The sequence below is a fragment of the Puma concolor genome, chromosome A3 (genome assembly GCF_028749965.1).
Source record: "Puma concolor isolate L17-30 chromosome A3, mPumCon1.1.hap2, whole genome shotgun sequence".
Taxonomy (NCBI): domain Eukaryota; kingdom Metazoa; phylum Chordata; class Mammalia; order Carnivora; family Felidae; genus Puma; species Puma concolor.
This window is the reverse complement of record NC_141669.1, coordinates 55,015,213-55,040,008: the sequence shown is the minus strand read 5'-3', so window position 1 is coordinate 55,040,008 and position 24,796 is coordinate 55,015,213. Positions and strand designations below refer to the sequence as shown.

At 44.9% G+C, this 24,796-nt stretch overlaps 1 protein-coding gene across 4 annotated transcripts in view; it reads left to right on the top strand.

Annotated features, from left to right (window-relative positions):
* ARHGAP25 (Rho GTPase activating protein 25) overlaps window positions 1–24,796 on the top strand; it is a 91,554-nt gene that overhangs the window by 51,374 nt on the left and 15,384 nt on the right. For 2 of the 4 annotated variants that reach the window (XM_025932447.2, XM_086700960.1), the window contains exons 3-6: window positions 401–488; window positions 5,754–5,870; window positions 19,204–19,411; window positions 24,145–24,277. In XM_025932447.2, coding sequence (XP_025788232.1) covers window positions 401–488; window positions 5,754–5,870; window positions 19,204–19,411; window positions 24,145–24,277 — 546 coding nt within the window. Of the gene's footprint in view, window positions 1–400; window positions 489–5,753; window positions 5,871–12,422; window positions 12,703–19,203; window positions 19,412–24,144; window positions 24,278–24,796 lie in introns of those variants that run through there. The other 2 variants (XM_025932448.2, XM_086700961.1) reach the window with 2 other exon arrangements.

Below are 24,796 nucleotides of genomic sequence, written 5' to 3'. Positions count from 1 at the left end.
GGTACGCCACACTACTTCTGCATAACTATCTCTGCGAGGCCTACTAGTCTCTGCCTTGCTTACAAAGATCAGATGTCTGGTTTGGCCAGGAAGTCAGGTGGTTGGAAAAGTACGAGGAGACAGGTGTCAGCGATGACACCCTTTCCCCTCATTCTTCTGTCAAGATTTGTTCTTTTCTCTCGAGGCACCTAGCTTACTCTCAGATAGCTGTCACTTAACTTGACAGAGACCTGAATAGCAGAAGGGCCCCATTCAAAACTGGGATGCTAGCTTTTCATGTTCCTTTCCACCTATCTCCCTCACCTATCCCGTCATTATCCTATCTGTCCTTCAACTTAATTTTAGTTTATAGGTGACCAAATTGCTGCTTATCTTAAGGAGCTAACTTTTGCTCTTTCAGGGTTGCATGTATTTACCAGGAAGTACGATCAAGGAGATCGCCACAAACCCAGAAGAAGCGGGGAAGTTTGTCTTTGAAGTCATTCCAGGTAGGCAACCAAAGTGGGGGCAGAGGTACATTATATTCCCATCTTACTTCTGGATCCTAGAAGTCAAGGCTGAGTCTGTCAACCAGCTAACCAACCAACCTAGTAAGAATGCATAGTTGTTCTGTATATAGTTAATGAACCTATACTAGTTCATTAGCCTGCAGGCAAACTAAGTGGGCACATACTTGGTACAACTCTGGAAGCCTTTCGTCAGTGCACACTTGCAGCCAGGTGTTCCCTAGGCCCTGGGACACTGCTCGGAAAAGTACATCATTCCCGCTCACTGAAAGGAGCTCGGTTTTGAAGCTGAGTGGGACACTAAAATTAATAGTTAAAATATGGGGACCCTGGGTGGCTCAGTCGGTAAGCGCCCGTTTGGCTCAGGTCATGATCTCATGGTCTGTGGGTTCGAGCCCTGCGTCGGTCTCTGTGATGTCAGCTCAGAACCTGGAGCCTGCTTCGGATTCTGTGTCTCCCTCTCTCTCTCCCCCTCCCCTGTTCGCGCTGTGTCTCAAAAATAAACATTAGGGAAAAAAAAGAATCAGAGATTTAAAAAAAATAGTTAAAATATAAATTGAGTGATGTGAAACTGTCATTTTGGTAGGTCAAAAATGGTCTACAGTCAGTAGTCACATATGGTTCAACATGACCTAATAAGAAATGACAGCCCCAAATTACTGAGCACTTAATACATGTCAGGTGCTGAAATTCACTATTGTGCGTGTTAGCAGCGCACTAGAGGGTGCTTTTTCCCAGGCTAGAGTTACCTTCCTCAAATACATCTGGGGCAGGGGGAGGCTGTCTTTGTCTCAAGGGGAATCCGTGTTTGTGTGAGCCTAGCATGCAACTTTTCCTCTGAGGAGGAGGAGAGATGGATAGACCGTCAGATAAAAAAGCAAAGGAGTGCAGTTTGGAAAGGAGACCACCTGGGAAGAGCTGAACTTAAAAAAACAACAACTGTTTTTCTTTGTTTTCTATAGTAATAGCCGGTTTTAGGATTGATTTCTACATTATAATTTCCTCTAGTTATCCCCCAAATACCAAACATTTACATGGCACTAACTCTGTATCAGTCACTATACCAAGTGCACCAAATATATTTCTGCTTCCCCTGTCTCTTGCTCCTTTGCCGGCCCCAGCCCCACCGGGAACTCCAGAACTGCTGGTCTGGCTATGCAGCCAGGCTGACACAGCAGGGGAGGCTACGAGTCCCCTGAGTGGGCTCTCCTTCCCTTAACTGCCTCCTTACCACTCACACAAGGCAGCCGTGTGCATAAGAAATGACAAGGAAGCCAACATAGCAATGAGTTGAGAGTGCCCGGTCTGTAGCCATGCCACCCAGCTCCAAATCCTGGCCCTGCCACTTTCTATTTGTGTAACTGTGATCAAGTTATTTAATTTCTTCCTGTCTCTGTTTCTTTATCTGTGAAATGGGGACAATGATGATGACAGTGAGGGCTGATGAAAAGTATATTTGGCACACTGAGTATAGTGACTAATAGATAGTGCCTTATGAATGTTTGTTATTTGAGAGATAACTAAAGGAAATTATAATGTAGAAACCAATCCTAAAATTGGCTATTACTATAGAAAACAAAGAAAAACAATTTTTTTTTAAGTTCAGCTCTTCCTAGTTGGCCTCCTTCCCAATGGGCACTCTTTGCTTTTTTATTGCATTGTATTGTATTGTATTGTATTGTATTGTATTGTATTGTATTGTATGTGTATATGTATGTATTTATTTATTTATTGTCAAGTTAGCTAACATACAGTGTATACAGTGTGCTCTTGGTTTTGGGAGTAGATTCCTGTAATTCATTGCTTACATACAACACCCAGTGCTCATCCCAACAAGTGGGCTCCTCAATGCCCATCACTCATTTCCCCACTCCACTGTCCCCCACCCCATCAACCTTCAGTTTGTTCTTCACATTCAAGAGTCTCTTATGGTTTGCCTGCCTCACTGTTTGAAATTATTTTTTCCCCTTCCCTTCCCCCATGGTCCTGTGTAAGTTTCTCAAGTTCTAAAACATATGAGTGAAAACATATGATATCTGTCTTCCTCTGATTGACTTATTTCACTTAGCATAAGACCCTCCACTTCCAACCACATTGTTGCAAATGGCAGGATTTCATTCTTTCTCATTGCCAAGTAGTATTCCATTGTACATATAAACCAGTTTTCTTTTGCTTTAAAAAAATTTTTTTTATTACATTTATTTATTTTTGAGAGACAGAGTGAGACAAAGTGAGAGTGGGGGAGGGGCAGAGAGAGAGGGAGACACAGAACCCAAAGCAGGCTCTAGGCTCTGAGCTGTCAGCACAGAGACCAACGCAGGGCTCGAACCCACAAACTGTGAGATCATGACCTGAGCTGAAGTCAGACGCCTAACTGACTGAGCCACCCAGGCACCCTTCTCTTTTGCTTTTTTTTATCTGAAGGTCTTTCCATCTCTCTTCCTCCTCAAAGGAAGAGTTTATTTTTTTTCAGTCTCTCCTCTCTGAGAAACCCCCCTTCTTTTCCCACAAGTTTCTTCTAGTCCTAGGGCCCCTTTCCCAGAACAATGTGTGGGATGCAACCATCCATGGTAACATGTGTCCCAGAGCCTGAATTTTCTGTCAAGGGTAGCCCTACCAAGAGCTCTGGCTGCAAATTCGTGGTGGGCTTTGCACCAAAAGCCCAAAACCCCAAAACCCTTGAAGATTGCTGTGCTAGGGTGGGAAGATCTAGCTTTTCATTATCAATTACACTTGCTGTGGTCTCCTGATGCACATGCATCTGCACGTACATACATCTCATCAGAACATACAATTCTAAAGCAATAATAAGGTAGGGAACCATTTTCCTGAAGGAGCCATGATTCTCAAGTCTTCACCCAACTTAAAGTGAGGCACCTTTTGTATTATGATGTAGAGAATGTTTAGTTCTTCTTTTTGTCCTGCTCTTATGCAGGATGATTTCAGGGGCCAGTGTTGGCACAGGAAATGGCCTTCCTACTCAGGGCCCTCTCTCTGTGATCACCAGTGTCAGCTGCACAAAGGCCATGGAGAAGACTTTCACTGTATTCATGCTATGTTTTTTTTATTTGGGGAAGGCAAAAATTTAGGACAAGCTTCCCTCTCCCTACTTAACCTCTAGCAGAATAAACTGTTCTCTTTCCACCCAAAGGAAGTCATCAGGGATAGAGAGAGTTATTCCTTCTTTTGCATTTAATTCTTATACTGCCTTGTGGGTTGTTACAACAAGTTTTTTGAGTACCTGCTATGAACGAGGCATTATTGTAGGAATTGGGAATCCGGAAGAGAAGAAAACAGCCTACATGCAGGTTACAGTCTGATGGGGAAGACTGACAACAAACCAAATAAATGAGTAAATGGAATAGTTTTTATGATGGAATAAGCACAATGGAAAAGATTAAAGGAAAGAAAGAGAAAAAATTCTGATTGAGGTGGGGATGGTTGTGGTTCACTTATCATTTTGAACAGAGCAGGCACTCCAATGTGCCCAACATTAATTGTTTTGTAGGGCAACACAAGATTTTTGAATTCTCTTTGGTTTTGATCTCTTGAGCCTATCTAATACCATGGAGCTTCACCTTCTTTCACCCTTTGGGACCAGAATCCATCCTGTTATCAGGTCATCAGCTTTTTTGACCAGAAAGGTCAGTCCATATAAGCCCTGGCCATTCAGGAGCATCCTGAGAGCTGGATGTATCTCAATGAAGTAGAGACAAAACTAATGACAAAACTAAAAGATCTCCCAGGAATCAAGGTAAACTGAAAAGGCATGTTTTTGATAACACAACAGAGTGGAGAATAGGTATTATGGTGGAGAAGAGTACCAGATAAATTTTGGCCAAGGTCAAATTGAAAGCAGTAAGGGCTAGTGGCAATTATTGGGAGAAAGACCAGGGGCCTTGCCTTGAGTTTGGTGGTAACTTACTGGGTTCCAATGGGCAGTTCTCTTTGCATCTCTGGACTTGAGCTCCATTAGCTGTAGAGTTGAAATGATACTAGAGCCCATTCTGTTTCAAAGGGATATTGTGATTCTTACTGGATTCTTTACTTTTGCTCTGAACACTTTTTACTTCTCATTTTACTTCTGGAAACACCTAGCTCACAGGAATAGTCAGGGCCTCATGGACTGACTGTTCTGGTCAAAAGAGCTGATGACCCAATGATAAGATGGATTCAGAATCAGGTTGTCCCAAAGCATAAAAGGAGGTGGAGCTCAGTGATATTAAGGTAGGCTTTGTAAGGAAACCAAAGGGAATTTGAAAGTCTTTTGTTGCCCTGCAAGAATATACAGGTTTGGGCACAACTGGGGTGCCAGGACAGGCTTTTTTTTTTTTTTTTTTTTTTTTGAGAGAGAAATGCCCTGACATTGTGAGAAGAATGGGTTGATGTTTACACAGACACTTTGAAATTTAATAGTATCCTGTCATTGAAAGAGGCTGCTGTTATGTTCTTATCCTTCCCAAGACCTATGTTAGAGGCTTTTCTGTCCCCTCACTTCTCCCTCTCTGTCCCAATTTTTCTTTTTGTCACTTTTCCTTTCTTTCTCTTGGTAGCCTCTCCTTGCTCCACTCCTTTGTCAATTCCACCACCCTTTTATGCATTTGGTAACAAGAACCCAGGAAACATTACATATGTCTGTGAATAATCATGGGTTTAAATTGAAAATTGTACGGAAAGTCTTAATAAAATTCATTTGTCCATCAGCTATCTATGGATAACCTACCATGTGCAACGCCTTGTGTAGGCAGGAGAGTAGAAATTCTGGATAGGAAGCACTGATTTTGTGAGGAAGACACACATGTGCTCATTGTCTCTCCTTTCTGAGTTGCTGTTACCCTCCCCGTCTCAACAGCTGAGCTTATGAATAGCTTAGGAAAATGTCTGTGATGGTGTGAAGGACTAAAGTCCATCTCATACAGGCTGAGCCTGTCTCCTCTAACACTGACATTGCCCCTTGAACTTCCTCTTCCTTTCTGGGAGGAAATCGCTTCTGTCATCCATAGGAGCAGATCTCAGCCCAAGGCATCCCAGTTGCAAACCACTGATGCTCAATAGTTTATCTATAGAATTAGAGTTTCAGGTGCATAGCTCTTCAGTTCCCTTGAGGATAAGTAGACAATGCTTTGTGTTGTTTGACTGGTTGTTTAATTGAACCAAGGAAGCAGCTGAAGTTTGGCTTCCCTTCACTTTCCTTGTCCTGGCCTCTTACCACTTGAAGACCTTCATTAGTGTTACTTCTTCCTCCAGCCTCATGGGACCAGAGTCGCACTGGACAGGACTCCTATGTCCTCATGGCCAGCTCTCAGGCGGAGATGGAGGAGTGGGTTAAATTCCTTAAGAGAGTCGCTGGCACACCCTCTGGAGGTAAGGACCCTGCAGGCTTGCCTGGGCAGGTGTCTGTGACATCTCAAAGATGGGGAGACCACCAGAGGACAACTCTGAGGCCACACTCATTGCCAAGCATCTAGCTTCCCACCCTCTGTGACCTCAGAGAGCCAACTCTAGATTAGCTGGATGGACTGCAGCCCTTTGTACCTCATCGGCAAATGTGTGTGATGCCCTGAAGCAGCCTTTTCTCCTCTCTGGGCTGCAGTTGTCATTTGTAAAATGGGTGGGTTGGACCAGTTGACCCCAGTCCCCAGCAGCACCAACCTTCCGCAGCACCATGATTCTGCCTGGTTTTGGCCTTGTGGGGCCAGAGAGAATGGATGGCAAGAGCTATGCTGAAAGCTAAGAGGAGGTGATCAACACAGGACAGTTGAGTGGCTGGCCAGAGTAGGGGCGCTCAGACTGGGAGAGGTTCAGGAGATGCGTCCGGACTCTCAGGTTCTCGGTGAATTCAGGGTGAACACTTTTCTGGGTTCCATAACTCAGGTGTTTGAGTTTTCTGGGAAACCTGGTGTTGGGTCTGCACTAGAGGAAAAACCGCTATGAAAAAAAAATCTGCAATTAACAAACAAGTGAATCCACTGTGTGTTTTTTCCTGTTATAAAAATATGAAGAACTGATACGGGTGATCTCCACTGACCACTTTCCTTCAACTTTTTAGGAATGCACTTATTTGTGTCAGCTCCAGGATAACTGTATATAACTGTTTTTTGACTGTCCTGACTGTTATTCTGGAAATCATGGCAGTGGCGGGGGGGGGGGGGGGCGGGGGTTCTTATAGTTCAAATATTAAATATTTATTGGATTGCCCAATGGTTTCTTTAAAAAAAATTATGAGCACCGTAACAATTTTGTGGAAATCTGAAAAAATATGGGAAAACAGTCACCCCTACAGTCAGCAGAGGAATTTTTATGTTTTCCATCCAGTTGGTATTCATATATACATTTCTTTTTTTCCCCCAGAATGACAAGCATGGAATATATACAATTTAATACCTTTTATTTTATAGCTAAAGGGGTTTTCCCATGTTGTTAGATACTCTTAATTAACTCATTCCAGGGATTATTTGGTTACAAAAAATAGAAATTTCATCCAATGATGTTAGGCAACAAAGAAGGATTTACTGGGTAGGTACAGTAGCTACTCAAAGAAACCAAGGGAGAAGTGGTAAGAGGGCTCAAGAGATTAGGGCCCAAGAACTGAACCATCAGCCCAGAACTTACCCTGTCAGTTTCTCTGGGACCCATCAGCTTCGCATTCTGCTTTTCTCTGCCTGCCTGTTTTTGCGTCCTTAGCAGCGTTCTGGCACTTACTCCTGGCCCAATCCAGCTGTGCCAGCCCCAGCTTTCCTGTACCTCTCTCTCGAGCACAGCAGAGGCCGAGCTCAGCCTCCACCACCCCATTCCATACTCCTGAGAAGGAGGATCCATCTGGATAGCTGGGGGCAGGAGACCACTTTCAGACTCAGGAGCTGGGGCAGGGAGGTGGTCCTGTAGCTGGTGATCTGCCCTGCCGGGCCTGGGAGAGAAGTTACTGATAGGACACCCAAACTCAAGAGTGCTTGCCACAGCCATCGTGAGCAGCCGCATCGTATTACAAAAAGAATAGCCTCCTTTCAGGAACCATTTCCCAGTTCCTAAATATGGTGTTTTTTACTGTGCTAATCAGTCCAAGATGAGGTTTTCATTTATGAAAGCTCTCTTGTATACCATTCAGCCTGGATAATCTTTTTTTTTTTTTTTTTTTTTTTTTTAAATTAAGTAAGCTAACTTTTCTTTTTTTTTTTTTAATTTTTTTTTTTTTTTTTAATTTTTTTTTTCAACGTTTATTTATTTTTGGGACAGAGAGAGACAGAGCATGAACAGGGGAGGGGCAGAGAGAGAGGGAGACACAGAATCGGAAACAGGCTCCAGGCTCCGAGCCATCAGCCCAGAGCCTGACGCGGGGCTCGAACTCAGGGACCGCGAGATCGTGACCTGGTTGAAGTCAGACGCTTAACCGACTGCGCCACCCAGGCGCCCCTCAGCCTGGATAATCTTAGCTGTGACCCTCCTTATTGCCCCAGATTGTAAGACTGTGAGCCCCATCGATGTTTCCTGCTTTCCTCAGTCCAGCGCTTTAGGCAGCCTGCATTGACAAGGGTAGTGGACATTGCCTAATTATGCACTTATTCTGAGTCAAAATGCTGTCTCTGTACTATAGCAGCCTCTGTGCCTTATATGGTGCTGGGTTCAGCCTTACCATGATGAGCTGCTGTACTGAGTCCTAATCTACATGGGGATTTCTTCCTTACCCCACCTCAAAGGGCCACCACTTGAGAAGCAAGTCAAGCATAAATCCTGCAGTCAGGGGAAAGTCCAAGGGACGAGAAATAAGAGCACAGCATATTTACTTATTCAGAGAACAGGATTTGTCTCTGACGTGGCATTTCAGATGTTTCTGAAGCCTCTCATGGAATCTGAATGCTAGATCTCAGGATGAGACGGCATTTTAAGACTGAGGTCACGAGGCAAGCCAGACATTTGCTCTTCCTGTTTGTAAGTCAGGAAACTGGTGTCCTGAGAAAATAGATGATTAGTCCAAGGAGCCCAGTTGCCGAGGAGCGGGGCTGAGTCTCCTACCTCTGTAGGCAGCTCTTATCACAGGCTGGTCCCACTTGTAAAGTGCCTCTGATCTGTGGTCCACTAGGTCTGCAGGGCATGCCCCCTGAAATATTGGGAAGTCACTGAGATGTGTTGCTGCTGCCTCTTTCCAGCCCTTCCTGAAGCTTTCTATGGCTTTCCCCACCCAGAACCTGCTCCCTTCTTACCATCTCCACTACCACTATCCTGGTTGACATACCATTCTGTCTTGTCTGAATTACAGCAATGGTCCCCCAACTTCTTTTGCTCTTCCCCAAATACCTTAGGCATGTTCCTGCCTCAGGCACATTGCAGTTTGCTCTGTCTGGAATCCTCTTTCCCTAAGTAGCTGTGTGGTTTGGTACCTTGCTTTTTACAAGTCTTTGCTCAAACATTATTACCTCAGTGAACCTTCCCCCAATCATCCCATTTGACATCGAACCCCTTCCTTGACCTACCCCCAGCCCTCACTATCTCTCTTTCCTGCTTAATTTTTCTCCTTAGTACTACCCTCTTATAACATGCTAAATATTTCACTCATTTGTTCATAGTTGGCCTCCCCTGGCTAGAAGGAAATCTTCAATCTACTTTGTAGGAATTTTTTTCTCTGTTTCATTCAGTGCGGTATCCCAGAATCTAAACAGTGCCTGGTACAGTAGATGTGAAGGAATGGCCTTCTCTTCCCATGCTGGTACTATGTTCTACTCCCATTGGCTCTCTTCTTTGCTAACTGACCATGTGGGAAATTATTTGGTCACTGGGCTGCTGCCTCTAGAATGATCTCCCTCTGAGTGTGGTAATGATGAGCTTTGGTGAAACTCTTCATGGTTTGTAGACCCCTTAAAGAATCTGATAAAAGTTATGGAAACTCTCCCTGGAAAAATGTTCAGACAGAATAATTTTGTGTTCAACTGCATTCAACTGCAGATGCCTGTAGTCCATTTGTATGACCTGGATAATGAGTCCAAACTGTTCTAGAAGTCACTCTAGTAACAATTTTGCAGAGCTAAGACCCTTTTTGCCCCAGTCTCTTTCTGGCTCCCTTTCTCCCTTGACAAGAGAAATGGCCCACACAGTTCCCACGGCACATCCAACTTTTCCCCCTTGGCTCCTCCTGCCTCATAGCTGACTCTGAACATTCCTCTCACTTTGTCCCATTCTGTGACCAATTCTAGTGTATTTCTCCACACGTCCCAGAAATTCTTGGACACCAGCTGGATGTCCTACAATTTAACTAAACTCTGATGCTATCTACCTAGAGATAACATCAGATTCCACAGCTTAAGGGCTCAGTCCTGCAGGACGTGTCCCCTTCCACGCATTTCAGGTGCCAAATTCAAGTCCAGATGGTCACTTGTACTTCTGACCCAAGGCTGTAGATTGGAGGTTCCAATGATCCCCTCTTTGGGGTCAATTAATTTGCTAGAGGGGCTCACAGAATTGAGGAAACGAGTTCACTTATTAGGTCATCAGTTTATGATAAAAGGATATAACTCAGACCAGCCACATGGAGGAGATGTGCAGTGAAGGCTGTCTGCAGGAGTACCACTCTTCTCCAAATCTCCACATAACATCAACCCAGAAATTCTCCAAACCCCATCCTTTTGGGTTTTTATGGAGGCTTTATTGCATCTGCATGATTGATTAAATCATGGGCCATTAGTGATTGAACTCAATCTCCAGCACCTCACCCCTCCCTGGAGATCAGGGGGTAGGGCTGAATGTTCTAACCTAGGAATCACTAAGTTGGTTCCACTAGTCAATTAGTCCCTTATCTTAGGTGCTTTTCAAAACTCACCTCATTAATATAATAAAAGATACCTTTATCTCTCTCATCACAGGAAATTCCAACAGTTTTAGTTAGGAGGTCTGTGCCAGGAAATGGGTGAAAGACCAAAAATACATTTCTTATTATAAATCACAATGGAAAGCACCACCTTGGTGCACCTTGCTTTTCCAGCCTTTTCCTTCGTAGCCAGCCAGTTTATCTCCCCCCCCCCCCCCACTATTCTTTCCAAAGGACCTGACTGGAAAAGTTAGATTAATTTTTTCCCATAAGTTCTGGATGTAATTCCAAGTTTTCCTGATTTAAGTAGAAGAAAGGGAGAGATGTGATCACATCTGGACTTCTAGTGACTTGTCCCCTGGCTCACAGCTGCCCCCTTTTCTATAAACCACCTCCTCCCTGAGTAGGAGGGCTCTGTCCTTCCAGGATCCCCACACTGAAACCAGGTGTCTGTCCCACTCCCAGGGAACAGGCAGGCCACATTGCAAATTGCTGTTTAGTGGGAACCTGCTTTGCTCTCTTGCTCTGGAGGCTGGCCTCTCCGTCTTTTTCTCAGGCTACTGCTGGGTATATAAGCACTGCGCTGAATTGTGCCTAGCTATTCTCTGACCAACCCGGTTGTAAGACCTGGGGCAAGTCCCATGTTTTAAGCATCTTTGTGTGTTTGCCAACACTAAGCATAGAGTATATAAACATTGTGCTTTTACATGCTGTGGGTTCCTTTCCTTCTTCTCATTTCTCAAGTTGTCTGCATCCTTCAGAGCATGATTTCACAATCTACAGCAGGGTTTAGCCTGTGGGAGTGTGGTATCTCTGTGATTCATTGTTATTCCAGGTATTCTGATTCTTTTTCTTTTAGCTATAGCTAAACTGGTCGTTACCAAGGATGATTTTTACTTATTTTTGGTAACCCCCCTCCCCCCAGATCCTAACACAAGACACAAGCCATTTATTTATTTATTTATTTATTTATTTACTCAACAAATATTTATTGAGTGTGTGTCTTGTGCCAAGCGCTGTGCTAGCCCTGGGGGTACAACAGTGAGAAAAAGACTAAGTCCCCTCTCTCGAGGAGCTCACAGTCTAATAGAAGACACAGAAATGAATCAACCCCCAAACCATAATGTTACAACTGTGAAAAGTACCATGAAGGAAGAACATATAATGCCCAGTGGGGGGAAAATGTCTTTGTCAAGAAGTTCAGGGAAGCTTCCCTGAACTAGTGATGATTAAGCTTAAATCTGAAGGGTCAGTGGAGGCTAAGTAGACAGAGGAGGGGAAAGAGGAACAATATATTCCTCAGTCAGAGGAATCGCATATACCAAGGTCCTGTGACAGAAAGGAGAACAGACTCTAGAGTAAGAGGAAGGTGAAAACAGTGAATATAGCTTGCTAACGATGTTGGTCTTCATCCTAAGGTGGCTTAGATGAGGGTGGTGGTGGTGAAGATGGAGAGAAGTGAGCAGGTTTGCACAGTGTTTCAGAGGTGACATTGCCATGACATGGGAGTGAATTTGACATGGAAGGTGAATGTGGTGTCAGTCAAGTCCTTTGTTCCCAGCCTATGAGTGAATGGAGGGATGAACATTTGGCTGGTTGGCATCCTGGCATTACTCCTCCTGGCAACCCTTCCCTGCCCCCGCCTGTCCCTTCCTGATGCTAAGAGTCCATTTCAAGTCTCCTGGGTATGTCTGGCAGGGTTGCTGCACTGTTTGCTAAAATCTCCTCAACGGGAGGGGGGCAATCATCTCAGTTTGCCCAACAACCCACCTCCAAGATCATTCTTTCTGAAGGCTTGACTGAGCACATGCAACTCTGAAAGCACATGCACTCAGAGAAGAGTGGGCTGGCTTCATCAACACTAAGTGAAATCCTGTGTTCCTGCCAGACACTTTGATATATGGAGCAATGCTGGTAAGGGCTTGTGTGGGGTGTTTTTTTTTTTTTAACCCACCTACACGGTATCCCTTGAATGGCAGTTGACAATTAGCTGCTAAGTAAAAGGAGGCACTTATTTTTATTGCGGGCCCTGACAGCTTTATGTTCACTCTTTAAAAGCCAAGACTCATGTGTGTAAAGGTGAGTGGGGAGGGGAAGTGGTGTGGGAAGGAGGAAGGGAGGGCCAGGGGCAGGTGCCGACAGATCCCATGATTTCCTGGAGTCAGAACCTGAGCAGTATTTACAAGCATGTGGTGATCTGGAAGCGAGAGAAGATGGTTCTTCCAGGTTGGAGAGGAGGGAAGGCGTGAGGCTGGCTCTGCAGAGACTGTGATTCCTTGGCCCCCACCATGCCTCATATTCTTAGGATGCCGCGGTGGGACTCGGGCTGTGGCTTTTCTGCCCTGGCCCTGCTCTTTTGCTGGAATTTCAGGAAGAAAACACCCAAGCACCGAAAGAAAGGTATTTCGTCCCTATTTTGTGATTCAATTTTTCCACCAAAAGAAACTTGCCCAGCTCCCCTTCCCTCTCCTGCAGAGATGGGGATGGTCCTGGAACTGAGCCCCTGGGAGGCAGGTATCAGTTCTGGGCCAGTGGGAAAGGGGGGCAGGGGTGGGGCGGGCCCTTCTGGGCACCTGGGCTGGACCAGAGGCAGGGTAGGGGGAGGAGCTCTTGTCCTGAAACTAGGAGCATCTGTGTGATCAGAAAGGGAGGATGAGGTTAGAAAGGAGGTGACAGCTAATCCTTCCACTTTCGCTTCCCTAAAGCAGTTCAGTGTCCTGGGGCTGCCTAGCAAATCTGAGGAGGGGGCTTAGAAGTAAAGGGTGGAGGATGCCCATGAGCAGAGATTAGGCAGCCCCCTATGCCTTTCTTCTTCCCCTTGAGACGTAGTGATGTCTGAAGTTTCACCTAGACAGTTGTATTCCACTGGCTTTAAACAAGAGAAATTAAAGTGTTGAATTTAGAATCACAAGGCAAATATGACAGTGGACAAATTCCTAATCTAAGTCTCAATTTATCAGTCTGCAAAATGGAACAATAGTATCTATTTTGTAGGGCTCTTCTGAGGACTAAACAAGAGCACACATGAAAACTTTTAGGGCACATAAAATTAGTGTAATTAATCAAATGTATTAATAATTATTACATTCTATATTATAATTAATCAATTAAGATTTGTACCTATGAAGATGGCAATGCCTGTATTAATAGTGACTGGTCCAGAGTGAGGAGCTGTTCTGAGTAAATGACTTGCTGGCCAAGGGCAGGAAGAGCAGGGGCACCAGTTCCCTGAAGGAGTGGGTGCAGCCTGGGAGGCATGGCGCCGATGATGGGGGAGCCTGGGGTGGAGAATGGCCTCCAAAGGCCTCCCACACCACTGTCTGCTGTCTTCCTCCTTCCCTAGTTCCCTTGGGGTCTAAGCCTTTTCATGTCCACCCAGGATCAGAAGGGGTGATCAGGGCTGAGAAGTCAGAGGTACGTGCAACTCAGGATTGGGTCTTTGGAGTTCCAGGGAGGTACTTCAAACTCCTCATATGTGATCTGAGATGGAGATTGACAAAGCCTGATTGAGACAAACTAAAGAAAATCAGGATGCTCTTTCTCTCCTGTTGGTCCTGATGTCTCTGCAGCCCATAGTGCCCATTTCTTGTTGGAGGGAATAGCTCTGACTAATTTCCAGGCTGGAGGTATGCAGTTTGGTGTCTTCATTGTATGGGTAACATGAAAGCAGTGGGTGTGCTAAGGAGCACGTGAGGATGGGGGAAGGAAGTTCCGGGACACTCCAACGTTTAGAGGTCAGGGAGAAAAGGAAGAATCATCTGAGGAGACTGAGGAAGCATGGCCCATGAGACAAATTGAGAACCAAGTGGGAGTGCCAAAAGCCATGTGAAAAGTGTCTCAAGAAGGGGTGATTTTCTGTGTCACATGGTGCTGATAGAGCAGTTCTGAGGAAGACTGAGAATTTGAGTCCTAGATTTTAAAAACATAAAGGCCATTGATCTCCTTGACCAGAGCAAGTTTGGAGAAGTGCTGATCAGAGTACTTTCAGGAGAGAAGGGGCGGAGGACAAGAGGAATAGCAGACAGCCGATGACAGCTCTTCGAGGACTGGCCCATCATGTGCCAGGCTCTGTGCCAGGACATAAAAATAGATGGTGAACCAGACAGGCTGTCTGCCTTTGAGGAGCTCATAGTCCAGTGGAAGAGAGACATGTTTAAAACTAAGCTACATGAGAAGTAGCTCTGTGTGCACAGAAGAGAGAGGGATCGTTTCCCTCTGAGGAGAAGACACTTGGAAATTCTGCTGCAGGAAGATCAGGTTTCAAGGTGAGGAGAAGGAAGGGTATTAGCTCCAGAGTTTGCAAAAGCAAAGACCTTTCTTCATTCCTTCTGTAATAATCTCCAGCTACCCAAGAGGCAGGTACTCAGTCTGTATTTGCCGAATGATTTTGTGAATTCCAGTGGAAGGAATTTGCAAGAAACAGACTTGCAAAAGCAACCATCACAATAATTTTGAGAGTAGCAGCGAGGACAGAGAAGAGATGGTTTAATTTAGAAAGTGCCGATCTGGGGCACCTGGGTGTCTCAGTCTTTTGAGACTTTGGCTCGGGTCATGATCTCACAGTTCGTGAGTTCGAGCCCTGCAAAGGGCTCACTGCTGTCAGTCCAGAGCCCGCTTTGGATCCTCTGTTCCCCTCTCTCTTTACCCCTCCCCTGCTCATGCTCTCTTTCTCAAAAATAAATAAAACATAAAAAAAAGAAAAGAAAGTGCTGATCTGTTTGGAGGGAAAAAGAAGATATTGCAGATAATCCTGACACTCACACTTTTGCTGATGGGGTTTGTCAAGTGCAGGTACCTTGTGTTAATGGTTTTGTATTATCCATGACTAGGAAAGTGCCTGATGCTTGAGTGCTTGACTGACTGAATGCTATTGCCTGGGAAGAAGGCTCCAGGAGAAGCAGTAATTTGGGAGTGTTGGGGGTGGGACAAGAGTGAGACTGGAGAAGACACTGGGAGAACTGCCATTAGATGTTGAATGAGGAAGGATAGATAAATAGATAGGTGATAGATAGATAGATAGATAGATAGACAGATAGAAGATAGGTAGGTCTGGCCCAGACATGTGGATTTACAAGTTACCAATTTGTAGGTGATATCCAAATGTATGGAATCATATGAACTTCCTCAAAAAGAATGTCTAGAGGGAGGGGACAGCTAAGCTGGAATGTTGGGAAGTGACACAGGAAAGGAGCAGGTGGAGGAAGGAACACAGGAAAGGAGATTGCAGAGGAACCAGGAGGCAAATGGGAATAGAATGAGAACGATGATTTTGTCATCATGTCAGGAGAAAGGAGAATCATGAGGAGAAAGGAGAATCAATACCATCATGAGTCTTCAGGGAAGACCAGTTGGGTGTGGAATGAGCATAGGCCATGTCTGGCGATTAGAAAGGCGCTGGAAATTTTATCGAGTGGATTGGGTGGAAAGATGCAAACTGGTGAAACTAGACTGGGTGGGTTGAGAGGTGGAGAGTTTGATAAGCAAAGAAGTAGAGCCTGTGAGCATGGAAGTAGACATGTTCTTACGAGTGTACTGATGAAGAGAAGGAAGGCAAATAGTGGTTGTTTGAGAGCTAGGGTAGGAGGTTATTGTTTGATAAATTGGCAGACTTAGACTCACCTGGGCTCTTTCAACTAAAAAGAGAAATATTTAAGATACAAAAGAGAGGGAGTGAAGTCCTAGAAGAGCTGCAAAGGGATGGAACCCACAGGTCAAAAAAGCATCATTTTAGATGAAAGCACGGGGTCCTTTTCTTCCTTTGAGAGAAGGCAGATAGAGGAGGAGGGACAGGAAGGGCAGGGATTGGGGATAAGAGAGTTCATTGATGATTTCCTTCACTTGAGGAGAGAAGGAAAAGAGGAGACCAGGTCACCTGCTGAGACACAGAGGGAAAAGGAGTGGGTGGTGAGAGCAAGAGGAGTGGGGGGAGATTTGGAACCAAGGTCTCTGATTGGGAATAAAAGCCTCCGTGATATGGAATGCTGTGTTCCCTTGGGACTCTTGGTGACCTGGTGAAGGTGTGGAGGGGGTACTAGGAGTCCACAGAGCAGAGATGATGGAGGAGAAAGGGGGGATTGGGAAGTGGGTTTACTGGTGAGAGTGGTATTACAATGACTGACTGTGGGGCCTGGGAGGGATGAAGGAGGAGCACAGGACAAGGCTGAGAGGCTGGGATGGGGAAAAAAGTTACAGGACTTGCTACCGAGAGGATTCCAGGTCACCTGCAAAACGGAGCATTTGCCTTGGGACCTCAGGAATGGGGTTCCCATCTGACTGCTCTGACATCTCCATGCAAATCCCCACATTGTATTGGAATATCTCTCCCTGTCAGGGTACAAGGGGCCCCTTGAGCCTAAGTCTTCAACTGCTCAGAAACACATCTGCCTCCCCCCTTGAGATGCTCCTCAAGGGAATTTTACAAATGCCATGTGGCCTATGTTTTAAGTCAGATTGTTTCAAACTTTTCCTTCCAAGTATCTATCCAGCTCCTTTCACAGACATATAGGAACCAAATTCTACATTGTTACTGCCATTGTCTAATTGTTTCTCATTATTTTGCATGTGGTCATTTCATTTTCATAGCTCGAGTGTAACTTAATTGAAAGCAAGAACCATATCCTATGTTCTCTTGTCTGTATTACCTATTCCACATGAGCTGCAGCTGGCACTCAAGAAATGTTAGTGTCAAGCTAAATTCTTCCACTGAGGAGGTCTCTACCAGAGCTTACTCTAAAGAAATGCCTAACTTATCATTAATCATGGAAAGCACTTGCTTAAAGATGAAATAATTCTTTAAGTAATTCAGCAAAATGTGCTACCTACCTTGTGCCAGGCCCTGTGCTGAACACTGGGGTTGAATAGAGAGCACCCCCATATTTCCAGCTCTGGGGAGCCTAGTCTTGCAGAGGGTGTGGGTACATATAGATAATCACAGTATGGTGTCGAAAGGGATTGGGGTATTTGAGAAAGAATACAGGTGCACAAAGTAGGGACAGAATCTCTCAGGCTGGGGTCAAGGAGAGCTTGGCAGACATGATGGTATTTGAGCCAGGCCAAGGAAGACAAATGGAATTCCAGCAGACAAGGAAGGAGACATACACAGACTAGGCAATGAGAAGACCGTCCAAGGGTTTTGGGAACATCAGGGTGAGGTGCCTGTGGGGGCACGACAGGAAGTCAGGCTGGAAAGGTAGGCAGGGGCTAGACCAAATGCGAAACTAAGGAATGCCAGCCCCAACTTTCAAACTGCAGCCACAGAAATATTTAATCAAACAGTGTCACTGAAACGCAATAAGTAAAACAGACAACAGCCCAGCAGATGTGGTTGGGAGTAGGAAATACAGGGACCACTCCCATGCTCAGCTCCTCCCAGATCCACTGCTCTCACCTCCCAGCATCTGAGGGTCTGCAGAAGAAGCCCCTAGGACTTTGAGGAGTAATTTAGAAAATGCTACTGTGGCAATTGGGGAAGAAGTGGGTGACAAAAACAGGGTTGGGGGCGGGGAGCGTGCTTAGGGAAATTGGAGATGGTTTAGAAAGGTAGGCAGCAGGAGGGCTTTGAACATGTCAGAAGAGAACACCACAGCTGTCATAGGTGAGAGAATAGTCCAGCCTGGCGTAGGGCAATGGGTGGGAGTGCAGAGGACACGGTAGATTCACGAGCTCAGTATAGCTCTGTACAGGTGAAATCCACGTTAGAGACTGGATACAGGGGACCAACCAGAAAGCGAACCATGGGGAACACCAAAGGACTCTGGGAAGCAGTGTCCTGGGAACTGAAGTGGTCAGTGTAACCAGGTCCTAATTATGACAGAGGGAAAATCAGGCAAGACAGAGCTGAAGCCATGGCCTGTCTTCTGAGCCTCCAGGAACCAAAGGGAATAGGGGCCTGGTGGGAGAATGGGTAGCCAACGATTGTCCTGATTTAAAAACTGACCTTGTTATACCGCTGGGGTGGGGAAATTATAGAGCCAGTACTGACAGGGCTGGGGTGGAGCTGGTCCGCACATGCTTTGCTGGAGGCAGTATACTTTGGAAAAATATTTTTGGACAACAATTTGCATACCACTGAGTCATAAAAATGTTCAAAACACTTGACCTAGTAATTCAACTTGTGAGAATTTGCCCTAAGGAAATAGTTCAAAAGAATGAGAACCCTGTGATCACCTATCCAAATGTTAATTAATTAATTAAGCAATTAATTAGAAATTATACATTGTGCTGAATACATTCCAGGAACTCTGCTTGGTGGAAAAGTATGTTCACTGTAGCTGTCTTGAAAATAGTAAAACATAATAAACAATCTATGTTATTAAGAATGCCGCAATGGTTTAATAGGGTATGAGACATCCGTGTGATAGACTTATTTTTTAATGCTGTATGACGCAAGCAGAATTCAAAACTGCCTGCTTGCTGCCATAGTTAAGAGTACATTCTCTTGAGTTTACTGCCTGGGCTTGAATTCTGACTACCGTGCCCTGGCACCTGACCTTGGCAAGTTCACCAGTGCCTCTAAGGCTCAGTGTCTTTAATGGCAAGGTGAGTATAACAATTCTACTACCTCGTGGGGTTGCTGTTAAGATGAAATGAGAACAGGTGTGCAAAGTGCTTAGCACAATTTCTAGCAGACAACAGGTATTCAGTAAAAGCGAGTTGTTATTTTAAATATGGAAAACTGTGGGTCAAGAGAAAAAGACTTCCAGAGACTCTCCCAAATTTGTAGCTCCAGGAAATATTATGGATGGCTTGTCTCCTATATTTTGTTTAGTATCATTGCACTAAAACTTTTGAGGTTATACACAACACTGGCAAATCTAGAAATAGGCAAAGAAAGCACTTTGACCTACCATTTCATCCAATGGAAGTCAGAATGATGGGAACATCCTGTTTTTCTCTTTCTAGCTGTGTTTGGCCAGCGTTTGGATGAGACCGTGGCTTATGAGCAGAAATTTGGCCCCCACCTGGTGCCCATCCTGGTGGAGAAGTGTGCGGAGTTCATCCTCCAGCACGGCCTGAATGAAGAGGGCATCTTCCGACTGCCTGGGCAGGACAACCTGGTGAAGCAGCTCAGAGACGCTTTTGATGCCGGGGAGCGGCCCTCCTTTGACAGGTACCCTGTCCTCACCATGTCCTCCCCCTGCCATATGTGGGTAGGAGGACCTCTCTCTACCGGCTGAGCTACCGGACTCACACAGAAGTTTCCAAGGCCCTGGCTTGCAACAAAGAGAGCTTTTTATTTTGCTGGCGACTTATGTGAGGAATGAAGTGAACTAGAAGTAGGGCCTTGCTGAGCAGTCAAGAGATGTTTAGGATGTAGGGGAGGCCGGAAGGATGACGGGACCTAGCTTAAGGCCTACACCACTGGGCAGGTGAGGAACGTTGAAGAGTGAGCAGACTGTACAAATAGACTCACTGTGGTAGAGAATGTAGCATACCTATACCAGAGGGCTCCGATGCTCTCAGCTTTCCAGAAATGGCCAGAAGCAACACTTCTTGTTAGGTTGGGAGACCATAGTAATGTGCAGCTCTGAACTTAGTTCTGAGCCTTTGTGGAGAGAGTGCATACTGATATCGTGGCAGCCTGGCGTCTTCTCAGGTCTCCCCCGTGGAGGTTGCCCAGGTTTGGTTGGGGCATATCAGTTGTGGTGACATTTCTTCTCACCATCGCCTACCTGCCCCACTGCCTCCAGCTACCCAGCTGAGGTTTTCGGCTCTGCCACAGTCAGCTAGTACAGCACCCACATCGACATTGTACGCACTCTCTGCCTATTGTGCAATATTTGCCTTGGTTGCCTGTGTGCGCTTGTCCCGCTGGCAAGAAAGAGCCATTGTTCTTTCCAAATCAGCAGCCCATAAATCAAGATTTGGTAAGGCAGGCCCAAACTCTGTCCAGTTTCCAAAGGTTGAAATTCCCCAAGGGGTTATTTAGGACGGAGGAATAGGGGTGATCCTGGGAAAATCATGAACAGCTAAGTGCCATTAGTTCCCTCTCCCCACATCCACCCCAGTCACCAGCAATGCCCATTCTCCCTGTGAAGCATCTCTGATACCATCTGTTCGCTCCAATCTCACCGCCACTGTCTGAGTTTGGACCACCGCATGTCTGTCTTTGCTGCCTTCGGCACGCAGTAGGTTAACTCACCAAGGGTGCTTTATTTTTACAGGAAAGCCAACGGGTGGAGTTGTTACTGGAACTACAGCAGGTTACGGGCATCAAATTTACAGACCTCTCAGCAGCACTATAAATTGCATTTCATTGTCAGGCACCTGATCAATTAAGCTCACCACCTTTTTATATTCAGTTTCCTTCTTATGTTTTTAATTAGCTTTGAGTTGATCAAAAGATACAGGTGGGTTGTTGCTAAAGCCATGTGAAGAGTCAGCCAGGAGGAATAGAGGTGATTGCAAGGGTTTGTCAGATACTTGCCCTAGGCTTGATTTTATGTTCCTATAAAGTCTGCCTGGGTGGTGGAGTCACAGTCTTGGATACCTATGAAATATTTGGGGCAGGAAGGAGGAAAGTTACCACAGCTTATCATGACCTCTCCACCCCCAGAATTAAGGAGTAGAGTTTATATACCCAGAAATAGGAAGGGTCACCTGGGGCTCTTCAGAGTCCTCCCAGGGCCGATGCTTGGGTCTACATAATCCTTGTGGGTAGTCATCTAGATCCCCTACGTTGGTCATATGTGTGGTTTCACCATGAGATCTCCCAAATTGTCTCACTGGAATGAAAAGAAACAAAGGACCTTTTATTTGGTAGGTGCTAGTGCAGCTGTATCTGATTCTCATTAAACATATATGAATAAAATTTAAAATCTCTTTGTTGAGTTTCTGTTGGACTGGATACTATCCAGTCATAAAGCCAATACACTTCTGATACCTATACTTCCATGAGAAACATACAGATGTGCCACATTTTAAGGTCAGTGCCACCAGGGAAGTGTTGGCAGAGCCATCGGTGGGGCCTGGGCTAACCTCTAGTGAATCAGGTGTTGAGCTCAGAAGTTCAACCTGGCTCCTGACTTTCTCTTAGTCCTTGACTTAAAAAAAAATCATGTTTAACTTGACTTAAACATGTTTCATTGGGTTGAAGGAATAGCAAACTCAGGAAAAATCATGCTGGAAATGTAAACTGTAACAGTGACAAGTGAGTCAGCTCTGATAAAATTAGGGCACAGACATTATACTAAAAATTTACAAAAATAATTGTATAATTTCCATTGTGTTAAGTGCTAAAATGGAAAACTAGATGGTACTATGAGGACTTAGAACAGGGGCCTTTTGACACCATCTGGTAGATTTAGGGAGACCCCCAAGAAGCAATGACATTTACACTGAGAGGCCTTAGGCAAACATAAGGAGTTAGCCAGGACAAGCAGCATTATCTCCCCCTGATAAAATGAATCGAGAAGGTTTCTCTGGTTTTAAATGTTCCAAGATGATTTACATAGATAATTATGTTCTCTGGTTATAACACTGAAGCATCTACACTATATCAGTGGTTATAACCTTTTTTTCTAATGTTGGATATTTTTGCTGTCCTGGTTTCTTCTGATTGAACTATCTAGTAGTTTGTGGTTTTTGTTGTTGTCATTTTTCTTTAAAAGATTCTGTTTTTTGATTCATCGTCTCTACTATCTTTCTCATTTTAATTTGTTGTTTGCAACACTCGTTCCTTGGGCATATTTTGCATGTTGTATTTTGCCAGGCAGTGGACAGTGCATCAGAAAATGGAACTGTGGAGGCAGAAGGCCAGCTAGGAAGCTGGGACAGAATCCTGGCAAAAGGCCATTGCCTTTTGAAATAGGGCAGTGGAAGGGGGCAGGACTTAAAGCGATTCACGTGACATTTGGATAGACTTGAGGGGATTTGGGAGCCTAACTGGGTGTGGGAGAGGTCCTGGATTCTGACCAAGACCATGGAATGGATGGTGATGCAGGGGCATGAGGAGAAGCCTCATGGCTCCTTTTGCAACTTTGGGTGAATGCTCCTCCTGCAAAGTGTTAGTTGGTTGTCGTTCTGCCATTTTCTTGGGAATGTCTCATGTATTTTGACAAGAGGACTTTGTCCAGGAATATTTTTAGGTAGTGACTCAGCAGGGAAGGCTTTTCTAGAATCCCCACCTTAAGTGAATGGTTCCCACCCCCAGTTTCCTGAGGCAGCAGTGGAGCACAGACGGGGCTCCGTGCCAGTTCGTGTTCTCATTTTGAGGTAGAGAGCTGACAGGCTGCAAAGCTGGGGCCTTTTCAGAAGACATCTCCAAACACTGGCTGTCAAAAACAAACAAAAAAACTTACTCAGGATGCCAAGGCAGAGCTTTACAGTCAAGTCCTGATGTTCTTATTTCTGCTTCCTCCAATGCCTCTCTTCTTTTCCTTCTGCCCAAGCCAGCCCATCCTGTCCCTTCTCCAGGAGGCACTCCTACCCAGTGAATTCTATATTCCCCATCAATGAAACTGAGGAGCCATTCAGATTGTCTGAACCTCTCAGCACATCCTTGCTTTTCAAAGTACTACCAGGACAGTCACTTAAGAATACCAGTTTTTTGGGGGGTTTTTTGATGTGAAGTAAATAAATATGAAGTAAATAATTTCTTCACTAATGAGCTTTAAGCATATGGTAGATTCAGACTTATTTTCTCTTATAGAGCTGCATAATAAATGCAATAGCTCTATAAAACAGGGGTCAGCAGACTTTGATAAAAGGCCATATATGACATATTTAGGCTTTGCAGGCCAGACTGTTTCTACTGCAGCTATTCAGTTCTGCTTTTAGCAGAGTTATAGCTCAAAATCAGCCAAAGACAATCCAAAAATGAATAAGCATGGCCATATCACTTGATGGATGCTGAAATTCAAATTTCAGATAATTTTCACATGCTATGATATCTGCTTCTTTTGAGTTTTGTTCCCAGCTATTTAAAAATGTAAAATCCAATCTTAGCTCATAGAGTGTACAGGCAATGGGCCAGATTTGGCTCCTGGGCCATGCTTTGCCCACTCCTGCTATAAACTGGACAAGCTGAACTGAAAAGTCCAAGCTTCCTTCAGTTAACAGGAAGTTATCTGAATGTTGTCTGTGTTTCTGCAGCCGGGCCTCTGCTCCCCACCCTCTAGGCTCCCTTCCTCATACTGTAACTCCTTGTCATTCTTCAGATCTTGGCCCCTATGGATCCTTAGCTCTGCACTGGGTGTCCCTTTTACACACCTCCATACAGTCCCAGGCTAGTCATGGCACTAACCTCACAATTTTGTAGTGACTTGGTAACATTTGAGTCTGCACAGCTCTGTGGCTCAAGGAGGCCAGGTGTCCTGTATATTCCTCAGGTTCACTGCTGAAATCCCAGTGCTTGAGGTAGTATCTTTCACCTAGTAGGTTCTCTCAATGCTTATTTATTGAACAATTGCACAAATATATGAATGAGTCCCAGAACTGTTTTGAGCTCTCTGAGGGTTTAAAGAGATCATGGACCATCAATATAAATGAGTTATCACATGAAAAATTAGAGACTAAGCAGAAAATGCAAAATTGTGAGGTACTAAGTGACTTGGAGAAAAGAGAAAGAGATGAAGACTAAAATAATTTAATAGGATTAATGAAAAAGTAGACCTTGAACTTACTTTTGAGGCAGTTGGGTAGAAGAGATAAAGAAAAAAGTGTTGAGGGTCATGGTTCCAGAAGATTAGCAAAGATGTTTTGTTTGGATACATCTTTATCAGACTCTGCTCCTCTGCAAAACTCCCCTTTGGAACCTGGGATTCTGTTTAGTGGACCACAAAGGGGAAGGCAAGGAATGTTCTGGAGCTTTATTTTCAAACAACATTGCTTATTTTCTTGCAGAGATACAGATGTACACACCGTGGCCTCCCTGTTAAAGCTTTACCTCCGAGACCTCCCAGAGCCAGTGGTTCCCTGGAGCCAGTATGAGGGGTTCCTGCTGTGCGGGCAGCTCATGAATGCAGATGAGGCAAAGGTTTGTATCTCATTAGAGTTAGTTGTCCTGCTTTGGAAGGTGATAGTTACTGAACACTCTTCTTGTAGGCAAGCAACAGTGGGTCAAGGGACTCATACCTTTTAGTGAGATACTTTGTCAAACTGGAACTTTGTCAACAACAGAAGGCAACTGAAGCCAGTCATCGTGACAGCCTTGCTGGGATGTAACAATCCAAAAAAGAATTGTCTATAATCAAATATACCCAAACCACTTTAATGAGAAAGAGAAAGCTTCTGAGAAGGCTTTCAAGCAATATGGCCTTGCTGAAACCCAGTGGACACAAGGACAGGCTGACCAACCTGGAAGGCTGGTGAGAGGGAAGAATGTTCTAGTTCCACCATGATCATGAGTGTCAGCCATGGGCATACAAGGAATGCAGACACCAGAGAAAGGAAGGACAAGGAACTTTTCTTTGTTCTTTTCAGCTGCAGCTGCTTAAGGGGGTGTGGTCAGTGTCTGCAGCATCATGCTTGTTGGAGTTCACAAGTTTGCCTGCAG